Source organism: Thermobia domestica, chromosome 9, assembly GCF_964235325.1.
Source record: "Thermobia domestica chromosome 9, izTheDome1.hap1.1, whole genome shotgun sequence".
NCBI classification, from domain to species: Eukaryota; Metazoa; Arthropoda; class Insecta; order Zygentoma; family Lepismatidae; genus Thermobia; species Thermobia domestica.
Genome location: NC_137462.1, coordinates 165,646,128 through 165,667,493, shown reverse-complemented (window position 1 = coordinate 165,667,493; position 21,366 = coordinate 165,646,128). Strand labels below are relative to the sequence as shown.

General features: G+C 35.8%; 1 protein-coding gene across 4 annotated transcripts in view; it reads left to right on the top strand.

Annotated features, from left to right (window-relative positions):
• Positions 1-21,366, top strand: part of LOC145695169 (protein PALS1-like) — a 351,545-nt gene that overhangs the window by 283,399 nt on the left and 46,780 nt on the right. For all 4 annotated transcript variants that reach the window (XM_081772126.1, XM_081772127.1, XM_081772125.1 and 1 more), the window contains 4 exons: positions 3,408-3,618; positions 16,170-16,384; positions 19,465-19,677; positions 21,016-21,258. In XM_081772126.1, coding sequence (XP_081628252.1) covers positions 3,408-3,618; positions 16,170-16,384; positions 19,465-19,677; positions 21,016-21,258 — 882 coding nt within the window. The remainder of the gene's footprint in view (positions 1-3,407; positions 3,619-16,169; positions 16,385-19,464; positions 19,678-21,015; positions 21,259-21,366) is intronic.

Here is a 21,366-nt window from a genome sequence, read left to right as displayed (position 1 = left end):
ATATTATATTTGATAGCAGTCTACATACTTGTATAATTAAATTAGTTTTGTGTTTCAGATATCTGAATGATTCTTAGTTAAAAATAAACTACTAACATACTAACCAGAACCGGTGCCTTGGTTCTGTGTGGGTTTTTTTTTTTTTTTGGTGGGCAAGACAGTTTAATGAGGAATGGCCTTCATGATAGTGTGCGCACACGCCACTGAAGCAGATTCAAGACCCGGGTATGGTACGGAAGCTACAGTAATAGTTGATGCTGTTCTCCATAACCTCGGTGTTGAACAAGGATATAAAACACACACACACACATAGAAGATTAATATACTATATTTGTCACTAAACATAATTTTAAGAACCAAAAATAACATCGAAATGCATTACGAAAATAACATTTTAAGGAGAGATCGGATATATTTTTGATAGAGTTCGGTTTACCAAAAATCCTTTATATATTTACTCTGTCCATGTGTCTGTCCGGGAGACAAAAGTGTGTCAAGAATGGTCAAGAAGTACTTAATGGATGACCATCAATTATGACCAGAATGTAGAGGGTGAACAGGTTAAGAATAGAGTTCGTTAATAGAAGAGATCCATCCACTGGAAGTGATAGTAATAAACCATTTCTAGTTGTAACTTTGGACACTATAGAGGAAAGCGGTAATTGATTGCGAGAAAGCTGCTTCCTACATAGATCTACATAGAGTAAAAATGATAAGAAATAAGCACTTATTCTTGGAATCGATTGAGTGTTCTAAAAATAGGTACCATCTTCTCTCTCAACCCTCTCTTCAAACCAGAAGTGGCAAAAATCATCAACTTCTGGTTTTAACCTCGATCATTGTAGAGTAAAAACGGTAATACGGTAGATAGCGGGAAGCGGTTTTCTTCAATCAATTAAACGTCTCAAGGATATAGTCCATCTCCACCTTAATCTCTGTACTAAAACCGGAAGTAATAGAATTTACTAATAGTTCCAGTTTCAATATTGAAAAAATAACACGCCATGCAAACTAAACTAATTTTATACTATGTACATGTCACATTACTGCTTATTTATATACTATGTTTTGTACTGAATATTACATATATCGTACATGGCCATCAGATGATACACCTATTTAAACGTGAATACATATGTAGTTTCCTTTAAAATTTTGCAAGCAATTTTGTCAAATTCCCGTAACAATTTACTCATGAGGATTCCAAAATTTACTAAACAAAGTATTGACCAATGAATTAATTGTTTCATTTAGTAGACATAGAATTTGTTGCGCCGCTTTGTGTAAAGTATTCTTTGTTGAAATGTTTATCAATAAAAAAGTAATTTTATCTTTCTATTGCATTGTTCTTTTTCCAAGAACAAAGTTGCTGTTTCGTAGAAACGAAGTTCCGTATTCAACGAAAATAGAATTTTCCGTTCTACGTTACTCATAGCCACATGTTGCAAAAATGCCTTATTAAACAAAACTAAATGTGATTAACTTCCAGAATATGTTAAACATGTTAGTATGTGCGTCACGGTTGAGAGAGAGAGAGAGAGAGAGAGAGAGAGAGAGAGAGAGAGAGAGAGAGGCAGAAAGAAAGAAAGAGAGAGAGAGAGTGAGTGAGTATGTGTCAGTCAGTCAAGAATAGAAAGAAGACAAAAAAATAATAGATACAATACGTAATAGTATTTTTTTTTTACATGTACAGTATAAGTAAATAATTGTTCCAGTTGAGTAAAAACTTAAGGAACGAAATATTTAGAGCCATAAAATTACTTTCTCGAAAACTATGCATGAAGATTTACGGATCCAAATCTCATTTTTCATCTCAATCAATCTTGGTGTATATCTAATCTTTGGATTATTTGTTTTCGTTACATGCGAAATTTTCAATGTTCGATAATCTAAGTGTAAAACAAAAATTACGTAAATTGAAAATTGTAAAATACAGATTTTGAGACAGTGTTCAAAACAGAATTACGGTAAAGAGTCCTTAATACTTTCACCTTCAGAACTAATATTTTATGCAATAATTCTTCTTTGTGAACAGCTGTATCGTAGCAGTATTTATTTGATGTCTACCTGACAAAAATTATGATTATTACAGTTAATTTCTATTAAATGGAGTATATCGACTGAAATCCTATTAAGCTTGTAAAATAAAACTGAAATATTTAACTTTTCACCGGTATGTCTCACGATGTGCCCTGTAAGCTAAAGGAGGCGAATGATTATGAAATTAGTTGATGGAATGAGAATGTGGAAGAAAACAGGAGAACCCATATACACGTTATTATCCATGATAAATTCCTGCGATCATGCCAGGGATCCATCGAATTAGATGTTAGCACTCTACCACTGAGCCACCGTTTTCCCATTATTGGGTTCTTTATATCCCGAATATGTAATCAATTTACTAGTCTCTGGTGTGTACTATACTAGGGTCGATTTCTGGCGAAATAGTATTTTCCATTAGAACATACTCATGGAACATGAAACTGAAATTAACTCCATAGTATACATCTCTTCTGTTATCAACAAGAATTTGACTGAATTTAGTTTCCGCAAACATATTGTATTAGAGCTGTGTTAAGTGTTAATATTCTTCCATAATTGCAAAATGCTTTTCTGCAATTTCTTCTTTATAATTCTATATAATATTCTTTTCCAAATAGTCACTTAATTGCTGACGAACGTGTTTAGTGAAATGATAAATGTCCTTACATTAAGAATACAAAGAATTCTATTTAGACTAACAAAATGCTCAACACTTGATCTGATGGTGAATCTTTGCCTAGTATGAAAACTTTTTGCTGCGTCGGTACGTCAAATTTCATCATAAGAAAAATTTATTTAACGTTAGTTTAAAAAAAAAAAAATACTTCGTATATCCTTAGTTTAGGATCAATGTTAGGGTTGTCATGAGATATTATTTAAAAAGAAGACATTTTTAGGTTTCACAAAAGAATCTTCATTGCTCATAAAATATCTTATTGGCATAACGAGAAAATTATAACCGAGCTTTTGCAGCACTGATTACCGAAATATTGATTCCTTTGCGCACACAACTGGATATGTTGTTGTATTTCGTTGGAAATTAAACATTGAAATAGTGATAGTATTATAATTAACAATTGAAAAAAAGATGTCATGTTCGGGTAAAAGAGGGCGTGTGGCAGATTATATATATATATATATATATATATATATATATATATATATATATATATATATATATATATATATATATATATATATATATATATATATATATATATATAATAATTATATTAATACCAAGTGGATCTAATTGGAGACCTTTTCAATAGTAGAGAACGCAACAATGCAAACATACATTGTTGCATTTTATTTTTGTTTGTTTTTCAGTATGGTTAATACATGTTGTATTTCTTTTGTTTTAGGAGGACCTTCGAAAGCGAAAAGAGCAGGAGGACCGTTTAGCCCAAGAGGAGGAGTTTCTTCGTTCTTCTCTTCGAGGGTCTCACAAACTCCAAGCGCTCGAAAGTCATCCTCCGAGGGACCTGCCCACTGGTGTCGTCAACTATGGGTATATGTTAGAGGATGCAGAGCATGATGCAACCAGTGTTCCAGAAACTCTACATAAAGTTTTCAGTAAGTATTATTATAGTACGTAGTATTTTATGTTGTGAAAATGGCATGATAGTTTGGATGATCGAAGACGCAGTCTAAAAAGAAAAATGAGAAAGCTTGTCATCGCATCACGGAAAAACGGCTGAACTGTTTGAAATGAGTTTTTAAACATAGTTAGCACCTACTTCGAACCGGGTTTTCATTATGTCACTTTCATTGAAATAGATATACTAAGAGGGAAGGGGGAGATCAAAATTTATGCCGAAAAAACACAAGCTTCTCGAGTTAAGCAGGTGAAACTCAGAATGTAAAATCTTTATTAAAAATAAGTTTACGCTTGTCCCAGCGTATTTGAAAATTTTGCTTCTGACTGGGAGTTCATTAATACACCGTGAGAAATTAATATATTATAGAAGTGGTGAAAGTGGGGAAATGGCTGCACCGTGTGAAATGACTTTTTGAACATGGTACTTGGGTCGAGGTGATTATTTTTATAATATCATTTCCAGTCAAATACGCATTTTAAAACGGGGAGGAAACAGCTTCAAATCTACTTTACATTTTTAAAAATTTTCTTTCGTAAACCTATTCTTCCCTTTCGAATTTCAGTAGTCAAGAAGTTCGAAACTTTCGTTTGAAATGAATTGTTCAGCTTAACGTGTTTTGTTTATGCCCCCAAGCTAGGAAAGACTAATGATAGATACAAATGAAGTTTAGTTTAGTTTAGTTTCATCCTTTCTGTATGAAGGAATGTTCATCTGAAACTCATTTGAACCGTGGTTGAATTAAACTCCTTTTCGTACTGTGGATGAACACTTCATCGAAATGCTAACATGCCTCCTCTTTACTTCCACTCTAAAGGAGAAGTTAAGATGTTAAAGTGAAAAGGGAAATGAAGACAAAATATCCATATCCTAGACAGGATTCAAGTACATGATTTGATAGGTCAAGTGGTCGCCTACTTAGCATGGCAGACTACGTCAGCCAATTCAGAATTTTTTGTATAGTGATATATGTTATCTGTATGATTGTAATAAGATTACATATTGACGTACAGTTTTAATCAATTGATCAGTGGTAATTAAGATTCAATGGCACATCATACGGAAGTTCAAGGAAAAAAGCGAAAAATAACTTAATAAAAAAAAAAAATAAAAAAAAATACGAAGTTCAAATGATGCAAATACGTTCATTCATTGATACTGGCCGTTTGTATAACAGCTCTTGCTTTAAACCGAAATATCCTGTGTTCGAACTCTGACATAATTTTTTTAAAGCATTTTTATCTTAGTCATTCCGGCTAGTTCATTATAATGTACTTCCTGACAGAGTTTAAAAAATTCCTTCTATTTTTCATGTTTCTAGTGTAAAACAATTCTTAGCACCTGTGGTGTGGGATGCTTGTTTAATAAATATATATACACAGCGTTTAAAAGAAAGTATAGTTCTTGTAAGTGTATAAGTTCATATCGCGTAATTGAAAGCTCCTAGATTCGATTTCAAAGTTTGGCTATGCCCATGAATGTTTCAGGAATTCCATTAAACGATTGGGATGGTTATACTTACTAGTTTTTTTTCCCCTCAGTGACAAACCTGAAGTATTATCACTAGATCAGCATGATGATTATTTCTTAAAATTTTAATGTACGTATGTAGCAATTGCAGGTTCTCGGTTTCGTTTTTGCTTATCTTTCAAAGGATACTGAAACTTGTATCGCATTCTGCCTGACGATTAATCAGTTCTCGATAATAGCTAACGCATAAGAATTATCTTCTGCAAAATTGTCGTAAGGGAAAATTAATACGATGTTTTACTAATATTGGATATTTCTTTTGTAATTAAAATAATAATTATTTATACAGTTTGTGTATCTACGGTTTATTCAGATACTAGATGAATTTCATGGTTGCAGGAAAAATTTTGTAAATGCAGGCAGTTCGTGCTATTTGTTCTTATAGCTACTGAGGATTACAAGTTGTTATATTAAAAAGAGAAGTTTTCACTTTCTTTGTGCTATCTGGCAAATTACTAGTCTAAATATTAAAGCTATTACTTTATTTTCCAAAAGATTTGAAGTTTTTTTTTTAAAAACAAACTATTGACAAGGAGAAAAGTATTTTAGATTATGTTTAAGTTTAATTTTAATAGGCTCATCTCAAAAAAGTAGTAAAAAAGGAAAAGTGACGTTTTACATAAAATTAAAGATTGGGTGAGATTGTAGTGTACGCGTGTCAATTGTAGTTAGAAATTCAGAATTGTGTTCCTGCAGAATATTAATTTTGATTCCACAAATGAATGTTGAAAATTAGGAAATTGAAATCTTAGTTTCGATTCTTGCACGATAAATACGTTCTGTAATTACGGAATAATCATTTTGACTTACACTATTTCTTAAGATTGTACCTTGGCTAATTGAACACATTTACGGTTTGATTTGAGAATACGAATATTTGTCAGATTCCTCTTGTCTTTTTTGTTGCCACCTTGATTGAAAGCTCAGTTTTTTTCCTTCATATTAAGAAGTTTTATTTCCCCAAGACCGTTCTTGTCTTTTTTTTTTTTTTTTTTTTACGACCCATCGCCTGTGCATAACTCCGGGTCGGATAAAGCACGTCGTTACAAGTCAACACTTCTAGAGTTCCCTTGTGGTCGTATGATTAAAGATATACCACATTGACTTGGCACCTAGTCTTCCGTTCCAAGCGCTACTATCGGCTGAAGGAATTCCATTCACTTTCTCTCGCTTAGCAACAGCTGAACCCTTGTTGGCTCAACGCGTGGGTGTGTCAAGGAGTGAGCTTTAGTTCGTATTTTTGCCACGGATCAAGACATTTTGGCAGCACTATAGCATATTTGCCTTCGACTCTGGATACTCAGGCTCTATTCCCGATGAAAGCTTATGTTCAGATTCCACTTAAGTTATAGATTCACATGTCATATCTATAAATCAATCAACCAAAAGTCAACACACTTCAAATGTAAAATGTTTATTATAGAACCCGCCCTAATACCTCCGCTTGTGGTCTGAAATAATGTTAAACTTTTTATGGAATCATGTTACAGGGGGCAACAAATTTTGAACATTGTCTGTGGAAATTTGTTTCACCTTAGTTGCCACTTGATTAACCGCACCTCCCATCCACTTAGAATTCACCACACTAATTGTGAATCTGCAGCAAAAACGTGTGCGATTGATAAATTTCCAATATGACAATTCCAGAAACGTGTTTAATAATAATAATAATAATAATAATAATAATAATAATAATAATAATAATAATAATAATATTTCAACATCTAGTGTGTAGTGCAATTTCTTAACAAGCTCTTCGTATATTTACCGCTTAAAAAATCGTGCTAATTCCTATAATACAGCGAATCTGTGGATAATTATTGTTGTATGTACTAAATTTACTTTCGAAATACCTGGCAACTTACCTACTTAAAAAAGAAAATAAGTTTCTGCGCTTAATTGTATATACGATAAGATTACACATTCTAACTAGGCAGGATACCCCAGTGTAACACGCCGATCGTGGTAAGATTGCATAGACATAGAGAACATCGAAAAAGAAGCGACACTGTTTTTTATATCGACCAACAAATGCATTGAAAGGGTCAAATTGGGGCATAGGGGCATAAAAACGGGGTCAAAATGATTTAGTATTTAGGGATTTAGGATTTAGATTTCTGGGCTTTCGGCATCTAAGGCCATTTAGCCCGTCACGATTTGAGGGATGACGTCCCTCGGCGAGCACACAATCCGGGGAAAGGGAAGGAAGAAAAAATGGGAAAGGAAGGAAGCGGCCTGGGACCTATAAGATAGGTACCACCCCGGCATTTGCCTGGTGTGAATGAGGAAAACCCAGGAAAACCTCATTCAGGGTGGCTGGTCTGAAAAAGCGTTTTACACTTTTTCGACCGAGTGACCCCATTGGGAATCGAACCCGAGGGTCAAAATGAGATTATGTGGAATATAACAAGAACGAGAAGAGATATCGGAAAAAGTTGAATGTACGAAATACTATCCATAGTCGACGCAAGGTAATGAGATAGAACACACCCATGCGAACAAAGCAGAACATCCGGAAATGGACAAATCACGTGTACAACATTTTCACAATGTGCTACGGAAACGAGCGAAAAGGGTGGTAAGGAGCTAGAAGAATGAAAACCGAAAGTTTTTTTTTTATTATTATTATTTGCTTTGAGTGTATACGTCGCCTGTATGCGAAACAGACGCAGGTTCATCTCAATGCACGAAGATGGGAGAACACGCAAAAAGGATGCAAACGCCCTTCGTATAGACAACCAGCGAGACAGTACTGCGCAGTGGGTTGCATATATTGCAAAATGGGAAGAAAATGCATAGCAGAGTAGAATGTAATAGCTGGTGGTCCACATACATAAGATAAATAACAACAGTAATATCAGTACCACGCATGAATATCAACAGTACATTGCAACGAAAATACGCGTACAACTTACCACTAATACTAACATTTTTGTTTTTTTACTACTGCCTTCACACATTTTAGTTTCCAACATCCATCCCATCGTTTTTCCCCATTACGCGATATATGCAACCCACTGCGCAGTACTGCCTCGCTGGGTGTCTATACCAACGGCGTTTGCATCCTTTCTGCGTGTTCTTCCATCTTTGTGCATTGAGATGAATCTGCGTCTCTTTCGCATACAGGGACGTGTTCTATCTCATTGCTTTGCGTCGACTATGGGTAGTATTTTGTATATTTAAATTTTTTCCGATATCTCTTCTCGTTTTCGTTATATTCCACATAATCTCATTTTTATGCCCCTATTTGACCCTTTTAATGCGTTTGTTGACCGATCGCTTCTTTTTCGATGTTCTCTGTGCAATCTTATCACAATCAACGTGTTACACCGTGGTACACTGCCTTGTAAGAGGAAGAAGTGGGCAGTTATTATTACTTTCTTACTATTATCTGTTGATACTAAAACTAACAGTTTTCGATGTATGAAAGTTCCCCAATAAATCTGAAATTAAAAGTCTTACTGAGGATAGACTTAATCAATTTTAAAGCATAATACAGGACTATATTACGTGTATCTTTGAGTTAAGAGAGTGGTACATGACATGAACATTGGAGTCGAACTACTTCATATAGAATAGTGGTTCCCAAACTGGGATCGCCAGCTGCTGACTGAAATAAACCGTGAAATTGTAAATAAAACACCACTTGTAATGATCAGTTACAATTTAGGTTTAGTAAACTTTATATGTTTGACTACTAAATACTAAATTCTCCGTTATTTCTTGTCTTGTCTTGTTTTCTTCAGCATTAGTGGTATTATGTGTTTGGTGCACCAACAACTGTTAAGTGTGCTAAAAATACAGCATTATTGAATTATTTGTGTGGAATATAAATTATTTGTATAAAATTGAAAAAAAAAATGTTCACAAATGGTGGACGCTGCCATTTGCAATTTATTGGCCGACTTGTGAGTCGAAGCTTTTTTCTACTTACCCGTTAACTCTTCGGTTTTAAACTTTTGGTTAACAATATCATTGTCTTTTTTACATTGCTAGAAGTGTCGTCGGTATTGTTGGAAATATTAAAAAATATAAAAGCGACATATAATCAATTTATAACCGATTTACAAGAAGCCAAAAATGTGCACAAGGAGCCAAGAATGTACACTTAAGTTAATTATGTTTTTTTTATGGTTATTTAACAAATATTGTATTACGAATGCTGTACCAAAGAGGCATTAAATTACTGTTAATACCGAATACGAAACAGCTATTGAATAAGAACAGTAGCATCGTTGAGAACAAAGCTGGTAAAAATAATACCGCACTATTATGGTATGCAGAAGTCTTTGTTGGAAAACACACAAATTGATGAGAATTATTATTATTACACTGACAGATAATAAATTTAAGCACCTGGAAGAACATGTTGTCAACGTAATTTCGTACAGATCAGCGCCATTGGCGGGTATGAAAATGATTATATTTTAGCACCCCCTCTGGCTTTGATGTATCGCAGATTTTGTTGGAAAGACTGTTGAACAGCTGTTGTATCCTCTACTGAAAAAAGTTGGTTCAGAAGCGTTTTATCTGGCCCTCGATATCCTGGGTATTGGCGTTGGGACGGATTTGACGTCCAAACTGGTCCCACATATTTCGGGGACAGATGGAGGATCTTGTCAGTGAAGTACCTCAACATCATGCACGCAGTTCATAGACGACACGTGTTGTGTGTGGATGAGCGTTGTTGTGTTGAAAGATAATAGCAACAGGATACTGTTTCATTTGAGGTAATACTTACGACGCAGGATGTCCGTTACGCGCCATTGTGCCGTCAGAGTTCTTGAATTGCTACCAGAGATGACTTGAAGTCATACGCAGTGCCTCCCCCAACCATATCATCAGGAATAACACCTGTGTATCGTTTTCTCTTGCTTCATCCATACTCGAAGACAGTGGTCATCCGAGATGGGTACAGAATCGAGATTCCTGTTTGAAAACGCAACACCACTAGTCAACAACCCGTGCTTCCCAGGTATGACACCACTCCAAAAGTATCCGCATGTATTATGGTGATAATTGCAGACTACAAATGGGACGGCGATTCAGTAATCCGGCTGCTGCTTGTCCCCGCAGTGAGGCGAGATGCCACAGGGTATTGTAGTGAGTCCATTGCTTGTGCCTGGATGACAGGCGTGGATGTGAGGGGTTACGATGTGCTTTGGGCACAGTACGCTCATCCTCTCTTGATGTGATCAAACTTGGTCGACCAGAACCATGACGGCACATGTGCTTTTCCCACTTTTCCATTCAGCCCAGCATCGGACCACTGTTACACCCAAATACTCTACATACCTGAATATTGCAGGATTTGACCAGCCGATCACACGCAGACCCAATGTGAAAATCTACTATGTATTGATAACGTTTTTATATACTAGCACGCGACATTCTCCTTATCTTTCAGTTTTCAATAACTGTTCGACGCTGCGCATTCCACTTATATACTCCATCAGGCATGCCAACACTAATAGTAATGCACTCTGGTGCCCATACTAGTGGTTACTGATAATTGCAACTGTAATCATTTGTATCCACCGATGGTATGCATGTGTACGAAATTACATCAATTCCTTCCATGTGCTTAACTTTTTTGCCAGGCACTGTAATTATTATTATTATTATTATTATTATTATTATTATTATTATTATTATTATTATTATTAGTAGTAGTAGTAGTAGTAGTAGTAGTAGTAGTAGTAGTAGTAGTAGTAGTAGTAGTAGTAGTAGTAGTAGTAGTAGTAGTAGTAGTAGTAGTAGTAGTAGTAGTAGTAGTAGTAGTAGTAGTAGTAGTAGTAGTAGTAGTAGTAGTAGTAGTAGTAGTAGTAGTAGTAGTAGTAGTAGTAGTAGTAGTAGTAGTAGTAGTAGTAGTAGTAGTAGTAGTAGTAGTAGTAGTAGTAGTAGTAGTAGTAGTAGTAGTAGTAGTAGTAGTAGTAGTAGTAGTAGTAGTAGTAGTAGTAGTAGTAGTAGTAGTAGTAGTAGTAGTAGTAGTAGTAGTAGTAGTAGTAGTAGTAGTAGTAGTAGTAGTAGTAGTAGTAGTAGTAGTAGTAGAAGAAGAAGAAGAAGAAGAAGAGAGAGAGTGGGGAGATATGAAATGTGCAGGCTTTACGAAAAGAGGAGCCAGGTAGACAAGATAGGGAACCATTGATATAGAGCAATGATTGGCCAATTTACTGTGGGCCAGAACAAAATAGGATACATACTTCGGAACAATTTTCAAGATTCCATGCTCCTTACCTCTGAGGTGGTGATTCGGTGAATGTACGTAAATGGTACAATCCGCGGCAAAAAACCTGCAACATGAGGTTGTAAGTTTATTGTGAAATTACGCCTAACAGCACAGGGAATGAACTTAACGTCTAAGTGGAACGAATCACGCCAGGATAAACCTCGGCTTCCTCCCGTGCACACTTATTTTGGATCAAAAGACTTCGTCATTTCACAATAAACTTATATGCCCATGTTGCAGGTTTTTTGCCGCGGATTGTACATTTTCTGAATATTTTGTTCTATTTTGCGTAACTCGCTTGTTTTATTTCACACGTTAAGGTGAATCAGGGCCTGAGCTACGAACATTTGAAAGTGGTTGCATAGAATTTGCATTTTTGTAATAAAAGAAAAAAAATGACCCAATACCAACGTCCTTACCTTGCATAATTGGCTTAATCAAAAGGTTAAATAAAATAAATATTTAAGTTAAAAGTCAAATTTCAGTCAGCATTGCATTGCATTATTAGAGTTTAACGTTCCATCCAATACTGAAGTTAAGGAGACTTGCACATTCAGCGTAACGTGGAATCCCAACCAGATAAGCTGCACGCGGGAATCGAAACCGGGGTGACCTACGCTGGAGACGTGTAAGCTAACCATATAGCCACAACGGTGTTCAGTCTCGATTCAGGCATATTAGGATCGTCAGCTGTGTTGTGTCCGTTACGCATGATTTTTTTTTTTTTAAAGAGAGGTCAACGGTTTTTTATTTGCGGCCCGGATGACACATACTCGCCGGACAACCATTTAGCCATAACTAACATAGAGTTTAAAAAAAAAATAGTGAAAGTAAGCATAAAATACGAAGTTGAAAGTACAGGTCGTTAGCGTTTAATGACTATTCTTGATGGTATTTGCAACGTAAGCAACTCCGTGCAATATCATCCTCTTCTAAGTTTTCCCGCTTGTGGTTAATGCCTGTGCTTTCGATGTGCATGATCCCTGTGTTCAGTTTCGATTGGAACTTTATATTTTCGGTGTTGATTTTGAAGCTACTTGAACTAAGAATTAATGAATTGAGTCTAGAAATTCAGAAATAAGGAGACGGAAACCGATATGGTCATTATACTTCATTGAAGCAAATTACAAGCCTTGTATTCAACCGAAGCGTTCCGTGAGCCGTAAGAAATATTATTTAGATATAAACGAGAGATGGCCAATTCCGGAATTTTTACGTTCCGGAATCAGGAAATAAAATCGGAAAAATTCCGGAAATTTTTTTAACCATCCCTAGACTATAAATTGTACCATTCGCTCTGAAGTTATTAGCAAGAGAAACTTTTTTTTTTTGAAATCAATCAACTTCTGAGTGCGGCTGTAATACAGAGGAAAATAAGCATATCTGCAGTTTTACAGTCTTGGTATGTCACCGTGAACAGTGTTATCTGAAAATCAACAGATACATTGTTGCAAAATTGCCGTTTCATTGAGTCGGTAGCGCAGTTGTCGTAAGTACTGCCCAGATTCTTATGTAATTTAATACAGATAATTACCAAAGTAATGGCAACTCCTTATCAAAATGCAACTTTCCTGTTTAATATCGTGTTTGATCAACTTTCACGTGTAGTACAGCTTACGTTTGTCGTGAAATTGAAGCGTATAAATCGTGAATCATTTTTAGGGAAATAGGTCCATTCTTCAACAGAAGCCAGTTTTCTGAGTGACGATGAAGAAATCTACATCGGAGTAACTGCTCTTAAAAGTGATCGTAAATTAATGATGTTCATGTCGGGGAATTGAGGAGGCCAAGGGAGGTTTTGAAAGTTCGTGATGTTCTACAAACTACACTTAAACAGGCGTACTTTGTGTACTATCGTTTTGTCATTTTGGAAGAATACGTCTTTGCTAGGATAGAACATGTGCACCGTATGATGTGTTTGAACAGCGTGGCATTAAATTGTCCTTTAAAGTAACTGAAAGACCTACGGAATAATGTGAAATGACTGCCCACAGCAGCACAGAGCCGCCACCGTGTGTGACAGTAGGCAATCCGGAGTGTACGCCTCTCTGGATATTAATCATACTTAACCTGGCTTATTTTTGAATACAAGTACCGAGACCAGTGATCGGAATCTTACTTTCTTCCTATTATCGACGACCCATGTTTTATGTTCTTAGCACAATCTTCTTTGTGCTACTGCATTGGCTGCGGTAATGAAAGATCTCGAAATCCCAACCCGACTGCTGCTGCTGTTGAGGTTATGCAGCTCTCGTAAAACTGGGATTGTAGATACAGGTTGTTTCAGATACTGATTGAGTTCTGCGATTAGATGTGACCCATAAAATCTATACTTCTTTCTAACAATTTGTGGTCACAGTGTCAATGTTCGGTGGTATCGTTCACTTATGGGTTGTTTTCCGTCCACTATTCGTCTCTGATGAAGTCTAGTCACGAATTGGACGCTGATACCCTCAAAACTTCTATGGCAGTCTTGGATACACCTGCTCCAACTAAGTTTTCTAGTTATGCTATTTTATACAAGTTAAACTGTTAACAGGAAGGTAAATAAAGCACGGGAGAATCTAGTTACTATTGAGTCGTTCATTTAGAGAAGGAAAATTAGACAGTATAGTCAACTCCTAAAACTGATATCGGATCTTTTCTTCTTCTTCTTCTTTTTTTAATGCGAGACGAGCACGTGGTCCTTACTCCACAACGTTTATTAGTAGAAAACACTTTAAAATATTCAAATAATGACTGCTGACGTGTGATACTATATTAACAGCCTGATCATAATAAACTAGCGAAAACTATTTTTTTATGATAACTAAAAGTTACTCTGTTTCCATTAAACGTGATGTGTTGTGATACTTACAATCGTTTTTATTGCTTGAATTGAAATCGATCACGAATAAATGGATTAAATTCATATACGACTGACAAGCTACCAATGCAATCTATTTTATCCGTACGTTATTATAGGTATATAATTGTATGTTGTAGTTGCTATATAGTGTATTTGAGATTGTGCAAATTTTTTTAACAGAAAGTCCTATGTACACAAACGAAAATCCTTAAATTTCTAAATTCTTATAAATTCCCAACATTCCTGTTGTAAGAAATCGCTAACAGTTTTTAACACAAGACACTTGTTTAAAATCTTACAGCGCATAGTTCTAGCGTATGGGAGGAGGGGGCACGGTAGCTCAGTGATAGAGCGTTCACCTTTGCCGCGTGAGGTCCCTGGTTCGATCCCAGTTCGCGCCAAGTGGGCTTTGTGGTGGACAAACACCGTGTTCCTGGATTTTCTAGGAGTTCTTTCGTTTCCTCCCACTTTATTCATTCCACCGTTTCATTATTTCTCATGCATCACCGTTCCTTTAGCCTAGCCGGCATAATCGTAGGACGTAAAACTTAAAGATTTAAGTTCATTTTCATTTTAGCGTATGTATTACACAACACAGCTCTCCTACTGGTCTAGCGCGCACACACACTTTTGTGTACTTGGTCTCAGGTTCGATCCCCGGTCGGCGGGCATTCTTTGAGTACATAACGATATTTCGGATTCTACCTTTTAACATTAAGTCTATGTCTCGTTCAGAAAAGGGACGCTAAACTTCAAAACACAAACTGATGGGTCATATATAGAAGGCAAAGTAGATTAAAATTGAATTCTTAAATACAAAATAAAATCAGTTTTATTAGTTCCGACTTTTTTAAAATTTGCCAGTGAATGCACAAAATCAAAAATTTTTGAATATGTTTGGTTAATAGTCTAACTTTTTTTTTTTTTTTTTTTGTTAGTAGAATCTTAACACTATTATGACTCCTTGGCTAACGCTGGAGCCCGTAAGACTAAATTTTACACGTATTATATGTAAATTTCCTTGTGGGGTTTCCGGGTATGTGACTGTCGGCCCCATGCGTTATGGCGGCCGTGAGCATTGTAGTCAAATACACAGTATTACTACCAAATGTAAGGAAATTGATTTTGTTTAATATAGCACTTGCCGTTTTCTTCTGCACTAACATGAATAAACATATGAATATCTTTAAAAGTTTGATATAATTTATTTCTATACAAAGTAGGAAATGTGCAGGTATGTATGAGATTGTCGCCAGTGTCTTTAAAGGAAATTTACTATCAGTAAAATGTTTATTAAAATCCGTAATAACACAGAGCATTCCCAAATCGAAGTTGACATGAATTATCTACATTTTAAGAATACATTCTTGAAGTTTTCTTGTGCCTATTTTTGAAGTACCGTAACTTCATGTGTATTCTTTGAAACACTACTATTGTGATTTTAAAAACAAGATTACTCGTTAGGTACTATTTATGTTCTAAGAAAATCCATTATGAGTCAGTAGATGTTTAGCAATGCCTCCAGATATAAATAATTTGTGGTTTGAATTTGTAATATAACGGTATCGCTGTCAGATCTAGAGTATAGTACTAGATGCGGTCTAGTGTATATATATATATATATATATATATATATATATATATATATATATATATATATATATATATATATATATATATTCCCACCCACGCAATCAAACAAGTAAAAGAAAGAAAAGAGGGAAAAAATGACGGATGTTCAGAAGTGAGTTTCCTGTGAATGAACAATTGGAATTTGTTGCTGAATAGCAAATAATACTGTCAGCTTGTGGTGGTTGTATTCTGTCATTCATTTGTTATTGTAATCACGTATCTTGTATATATGTGAACGTATGCGATGTGTTAGCGGTATTTTGACTGTTGTGTTGTTGTCTTTCACTAGGTTTTAGTGATCTGCTGAAGGCCTTGCAGCGACTTCAAGTTCAATTAAAGAAAAGTGGACATAACTTAGATAACGAGATAGCCACGATCCAGTCAGTACTTTTGAGTCCTCAGTTCAATCGCGCGTTAGGAGTTCATAATAAAGTACAGGAAGTGTGGGGCGCTCAGCAAGTGTCCAGTCCTGTTTGCGGGGATTCTCAACTCCTGGTCAGAGATGTAAGTATAGTTTTTTTTTTTTTTTTTTTTTTTTAAATAAATACTTAGTAAACTTATTTAAAATTTATATTCATTTGTTAAGGATATAAACATCAGTAATTGCCACATAAAAATGCTTTCGATCATTTTCTGTTCAACGAAAAGACATATCAAAATAAAAGAAATAATGTGTTTCATGAAGTACCGGAACGCCATTTTGTGTCTTCTGTGACGCTGACTGAATTTCTTGCGATTGCTTTTCTCGCACACTTACTTAATTTATCGTGAACATACATCCTATTTTTAACGAGATTATCCTTCTATTCAAAAAGTCGTGCGGTATCACGAGAAAAATACAAACTATAAGAAAGAAAGAAAGAAAATTAAAAAAGAAAGTATTCCATTTTTGGCTCGTAATTATCTATTGCAATTTCTACAATGGTTCTTAAACCCCATAGTTAGGTTTTCGTTTGGAAATATTTCGAAATTTTGTAAAATAGATTCATATTTTTCGAATAGATGCCTCCATAGTAAAATCTATGTTTGACATTAAATAATCTTGCGTGCGTCGATAGTCAAAGGCTACGCGTGGATTTGATACTTCGATACTACCTGCCACTAATGTTTCATCAAAAAGGGTGTTTCCCTTAATAATGAACGTTGTGTAGTCTAATGAGAGGAATCAATTCTGTTGAAACTGTAGAAGCGATATTAATCACAAAGTGCTCTTCTAAAGATATTTCTTGTATGGACTTCCGCATCTGTTGTTGTTGAAGAAAAGACAGCTTTTCCACAAGAAAATCAGTGATTTAAAAAAACAAATCCTGTTGGTGCATGTTGGTGCTAGTGAAATGCCACCAAAAATGAAATGATGATGGATAGAGTACATCATGGCTTTCTTCCACTTACATTTTTCGTAAATCGAAAAGTGGAACAGGGTCTCTGACCCAACATGATATGGCTCAGAGATTAAACGTAGTTTTACCACCAGTGCAGAGAAAGTTTTCCGTAGCAAATTATGATTTTCGCCGGATATGGCTACAAAGGGAGTCCGTAAGGTGGACAAAACCGAAGGCTAGTACTGCCTACTTCCAGGAATTCCTTATGATCCCAATCTATTAGCGAGACATCTCTTGTTTGCACAGAGCCAGCAACAACAGGTGCAGATCCACATTGACAAAACGTCCATCCATACCCACTAGGTTTATCATGACATGAAGCAAGAGATGGGAATCCATGATATTCAGTTTCATGACATTCCTGTCAAAAAGCTTTGACGCCATCCCAATAGATTTGTGTGCTTTGGACTCTGCTCACAGTCTATGGGGAAACCTGGAGGGAGAAATGGTATGAAGTTCCTATGTCTGTGCTCCAACATAGTTTTTGAATTGTAATTTACGATGTCGAGCGATAGTCCATAATTCTGGAAGTACGATAAAGGACAACCGGTGGTTGATGATATGGCTTTTCATAAGATAAGTATTTTGAAGCTCCGTCAGATATAACCCAATCAATCTTATGTATAATACATTGTGAAATTTTTCTTAGGGTAGACATCGTTGTTTTCACGAAATGTTTAATTTGTTTCAAAGTTATGAAAGCACATTGCAATATCGATGTATGTAGATAAGTAGATGGCGAAATTATGTAAGTTTTTTTTCTAGCTATGTTGAATTTTGCTAATTGATTCTAAATTTATTCTAATTATACCGACTGATGGCCATTTACTTAACAGCGTGTGGGTCATTCCTCTTTCCGTATAGCAGCGATTCGACATGGCAATGTTTTAACAAGATATCTGTTTTCGTTTGCTGGTGTAGTCAACTAAGCTGCATGTGCCGAGTTGGAGTTTGGAGGTGTTAAAATAAATTGGATATGCCGTTTCGTGAATTCTTATTGCGATTGAGATCCGGCGTGTTTGGGGCATAGAAGATGCTGGATATGCGTACTGTGGTTTTTGAACCATTCCTATACACGACGTGCAGAATGGCTAGGTGCATTATCTAGGTGCATGCTAGGTCTTGAAGTACACCATCATCGTGGGGGAAAATGCAACATGGTGAGCATACTCAATTTGCCTGGAGATTGCAGTACTGGGCAACAGTTATGTGTTCATTTATAATCAGCAAGGGACTATTTGCTTTTAGCATATGAACATGCCCCACCACCTTTACCAGATGCACTGTTGACACCATGTACGAGGGCACCAGCACCTCATGGAATCTCCGCCAAACACGCTACACACTAACACATGTCCACGGAGTGAAGAGAAAATCGTGGCTTGCAGACCGGTAGATCATCCTCGGTCTTCTATCGTCTGATTCACATGTTCATTGCAGCATGTGAACCATTTGCATTTCTGAAATCGGGTGAGGAGCAGGTGACCCTGGAGAGTCTGTTGGAATAGCTCATACTTGCGAGTGTATGACGCATGGTCACGACATAGTTTTAAAGTTGATCACGATTGTATTGGGTGGTCAACTGCTACACCATGCTGCGTCTGTGAACTCGTACCATTAACACTTATCTTTAGCCAAGCTTGCGTCGTCTTTTACAGGTTCGTCAATACTCCGTTCTTGATACACTTTCACAATAGTGTCCTTGAACATCCCCAGCAGAAAACCCATTAGTACGGTCGGGACACCTTCCCTTCGGGATCCATGATCTGACCTTGCGCCAAGTACTGATAGATTGGCGTTTACTTATCACATACGAATTCTCACCAATGATTACCTAAACTTATAGCTTTGGACTACCAGTGTTCGCTTTCTGTCATCACGAAACTGACGTGGCCAAAATAGAATCTACTGATCCGGGAGGAAGGCCCATAAGTAAATGACCAGTCGGTTTAAAATATATATAATATGAACAGAAAACTAAAGTTCTAACTTTAAATGCTTTCGTGTGTTTTTCAAACGACATACATCTAAAGACAGATAGTTTTCAGGAAGTTAAAAGTTGTGAAAGTAAGCTGTTTTGAATGTGATCGTATATAGCAACATTTACAAATTTGCTTTTTAAGTCCATGGTTGTGCTGAATGTGTGTGGATGTTGTCTTAATATTTATTAATAATGAGTATTTCATCTTTCTTCTTTGTCAGTGTCTACAGTCACTCCATGCATGTTCGTTACCTGATGCAGCGGAGCTGGCGGATATTCTCACTCGTTACGAGGTGGATGGACTACTCCATGCTCATGATGCAATAGCTTCTCGTGAAGTGGCCTCCATGGAAATATACGATGATGTAAATAGGGATCAACATGTGGAAGGAAACATCAAAATCGTTGAGATCGAGAAAACAAATGAACCTTTGGTAAGAAATCGTTGTTTTCTGTTGAAGTTCTTCCTCTTTCCATCTCTGGTAACCCTTTTGGCTACTGTTGCACGTAAATTTCTGCATATTTTTGCTTATTATTGCGTATTTTCATCAGAAGAGATTGAGGTCAGATGCACTTGTTTAACATGCTGAACTTTATTTTGGATAAAATAGTGTTTTAAGTTACTTTCAAGTATCTCTGGTGAGACTTTTTTTTTTTTTTTTTTTTTTTTTGTACACATTGATTTTTAAGTTTTGAAGAGTTGGATCATAATTTGCTTAAGATATTCTTGATTTCAGTAATAGAATTATAGGTAGTTAATATATATTTTGAACTCTCCTTTCCTCCCCAAAGAGTGTTGAGTGATCTCTAGTAGGTTATAGAAGCTATTATACGAGTACCGTAATTTCAGATTATGCTTAGAAATTCTACTTCAGAGGTGATTACTTTCTCCAACGATATAAGTAGTTTCAGGTTTTTCATTAATATATTACTATACTGTTGATTTTATATATAATATATTTCAAACAGGACTGCCCTCTCCATTAAGTGACTTCTATGTATTATACTAATGTTTCCTCTTCATCAGGAATCTACAAAGCGGTCTGCAAATGTTAGTCTTAGAACACCATAACAAAGGGCAACAGCAAAACTAGGATTAAAGTCACATTAAGGACGTCAGAAAGCAAAAGCAACTTATAAAAATATATCGAGTCTTTTTAAAACATTTGATATTAGTCAACCATGTCTCTGCACAAGTCAAGATTCTGTATACTTCAAAAAAAATTACACGGAAAGAAATTTTCAAATACATTTTCATTGAAACAGTTAAAAATGAAACTAAGTAAACTAGATACAGTGTTGAGGCAGTGTAATTTATACAACAAACATAAATAAATAATAATTCGTAACACTGAATACCTAATCGCCACTTACATTAAATAACATTCACCTAAATTTCAATAATAATTTTCAGTGCAGAATCCTACATATCAGCTTCTCTTCCCAAGTACTTCAAAACACTCATTCTATCTTCGTGGTCAATGCTGATAGTATTTATTCAGAATATTGAAGAAATTATATTTACTCATATACAGAAGATTAGTGAAGTTGGATTGTTTATTGTTTTTGCATTCTCAGTGCATACAACGAAGATATGTTAGTGTTATATATGGTGTCAGTATGTATGTATAGATTAACAATTTAATTTTAATTTTATATTTGAGCAGTTGTGTATACGATTTGTAGTGTGCGTTCGCTTTTTGTCATTTGCTAATGTGTTTGATTTACAAAATCGAAAATACCAAACATATAATATAAATTTTAATTCGCAGGGAGCAACCGTTCGAAATGATGGACAGGCCGTAATAATTGGTCGCATAGTGAAAGGAGGCGCAGCCGAGAGGAGTGGGCTTCTTCACGAGGGCGATGAGGTATTGGAAGTGAACGGAATTGAGATGCGGGGAAAGTCAGTGAATGACGTCTGTGATATCTTGTCTGGAATGACAGGCACACTAACCTTCCTTATTGTACCAAGCTCCGATCACAAGACCTCACAATCGACAAGAGACACGGTCGTAAGTAGTTCACCTTAATGTTTATCTTGAACTTAGTTGAAACATATATTCTTAGATGTTAATTGTTAGTTTTATTTATGATCTGCTAAATGCTTATTCATCTAGGAG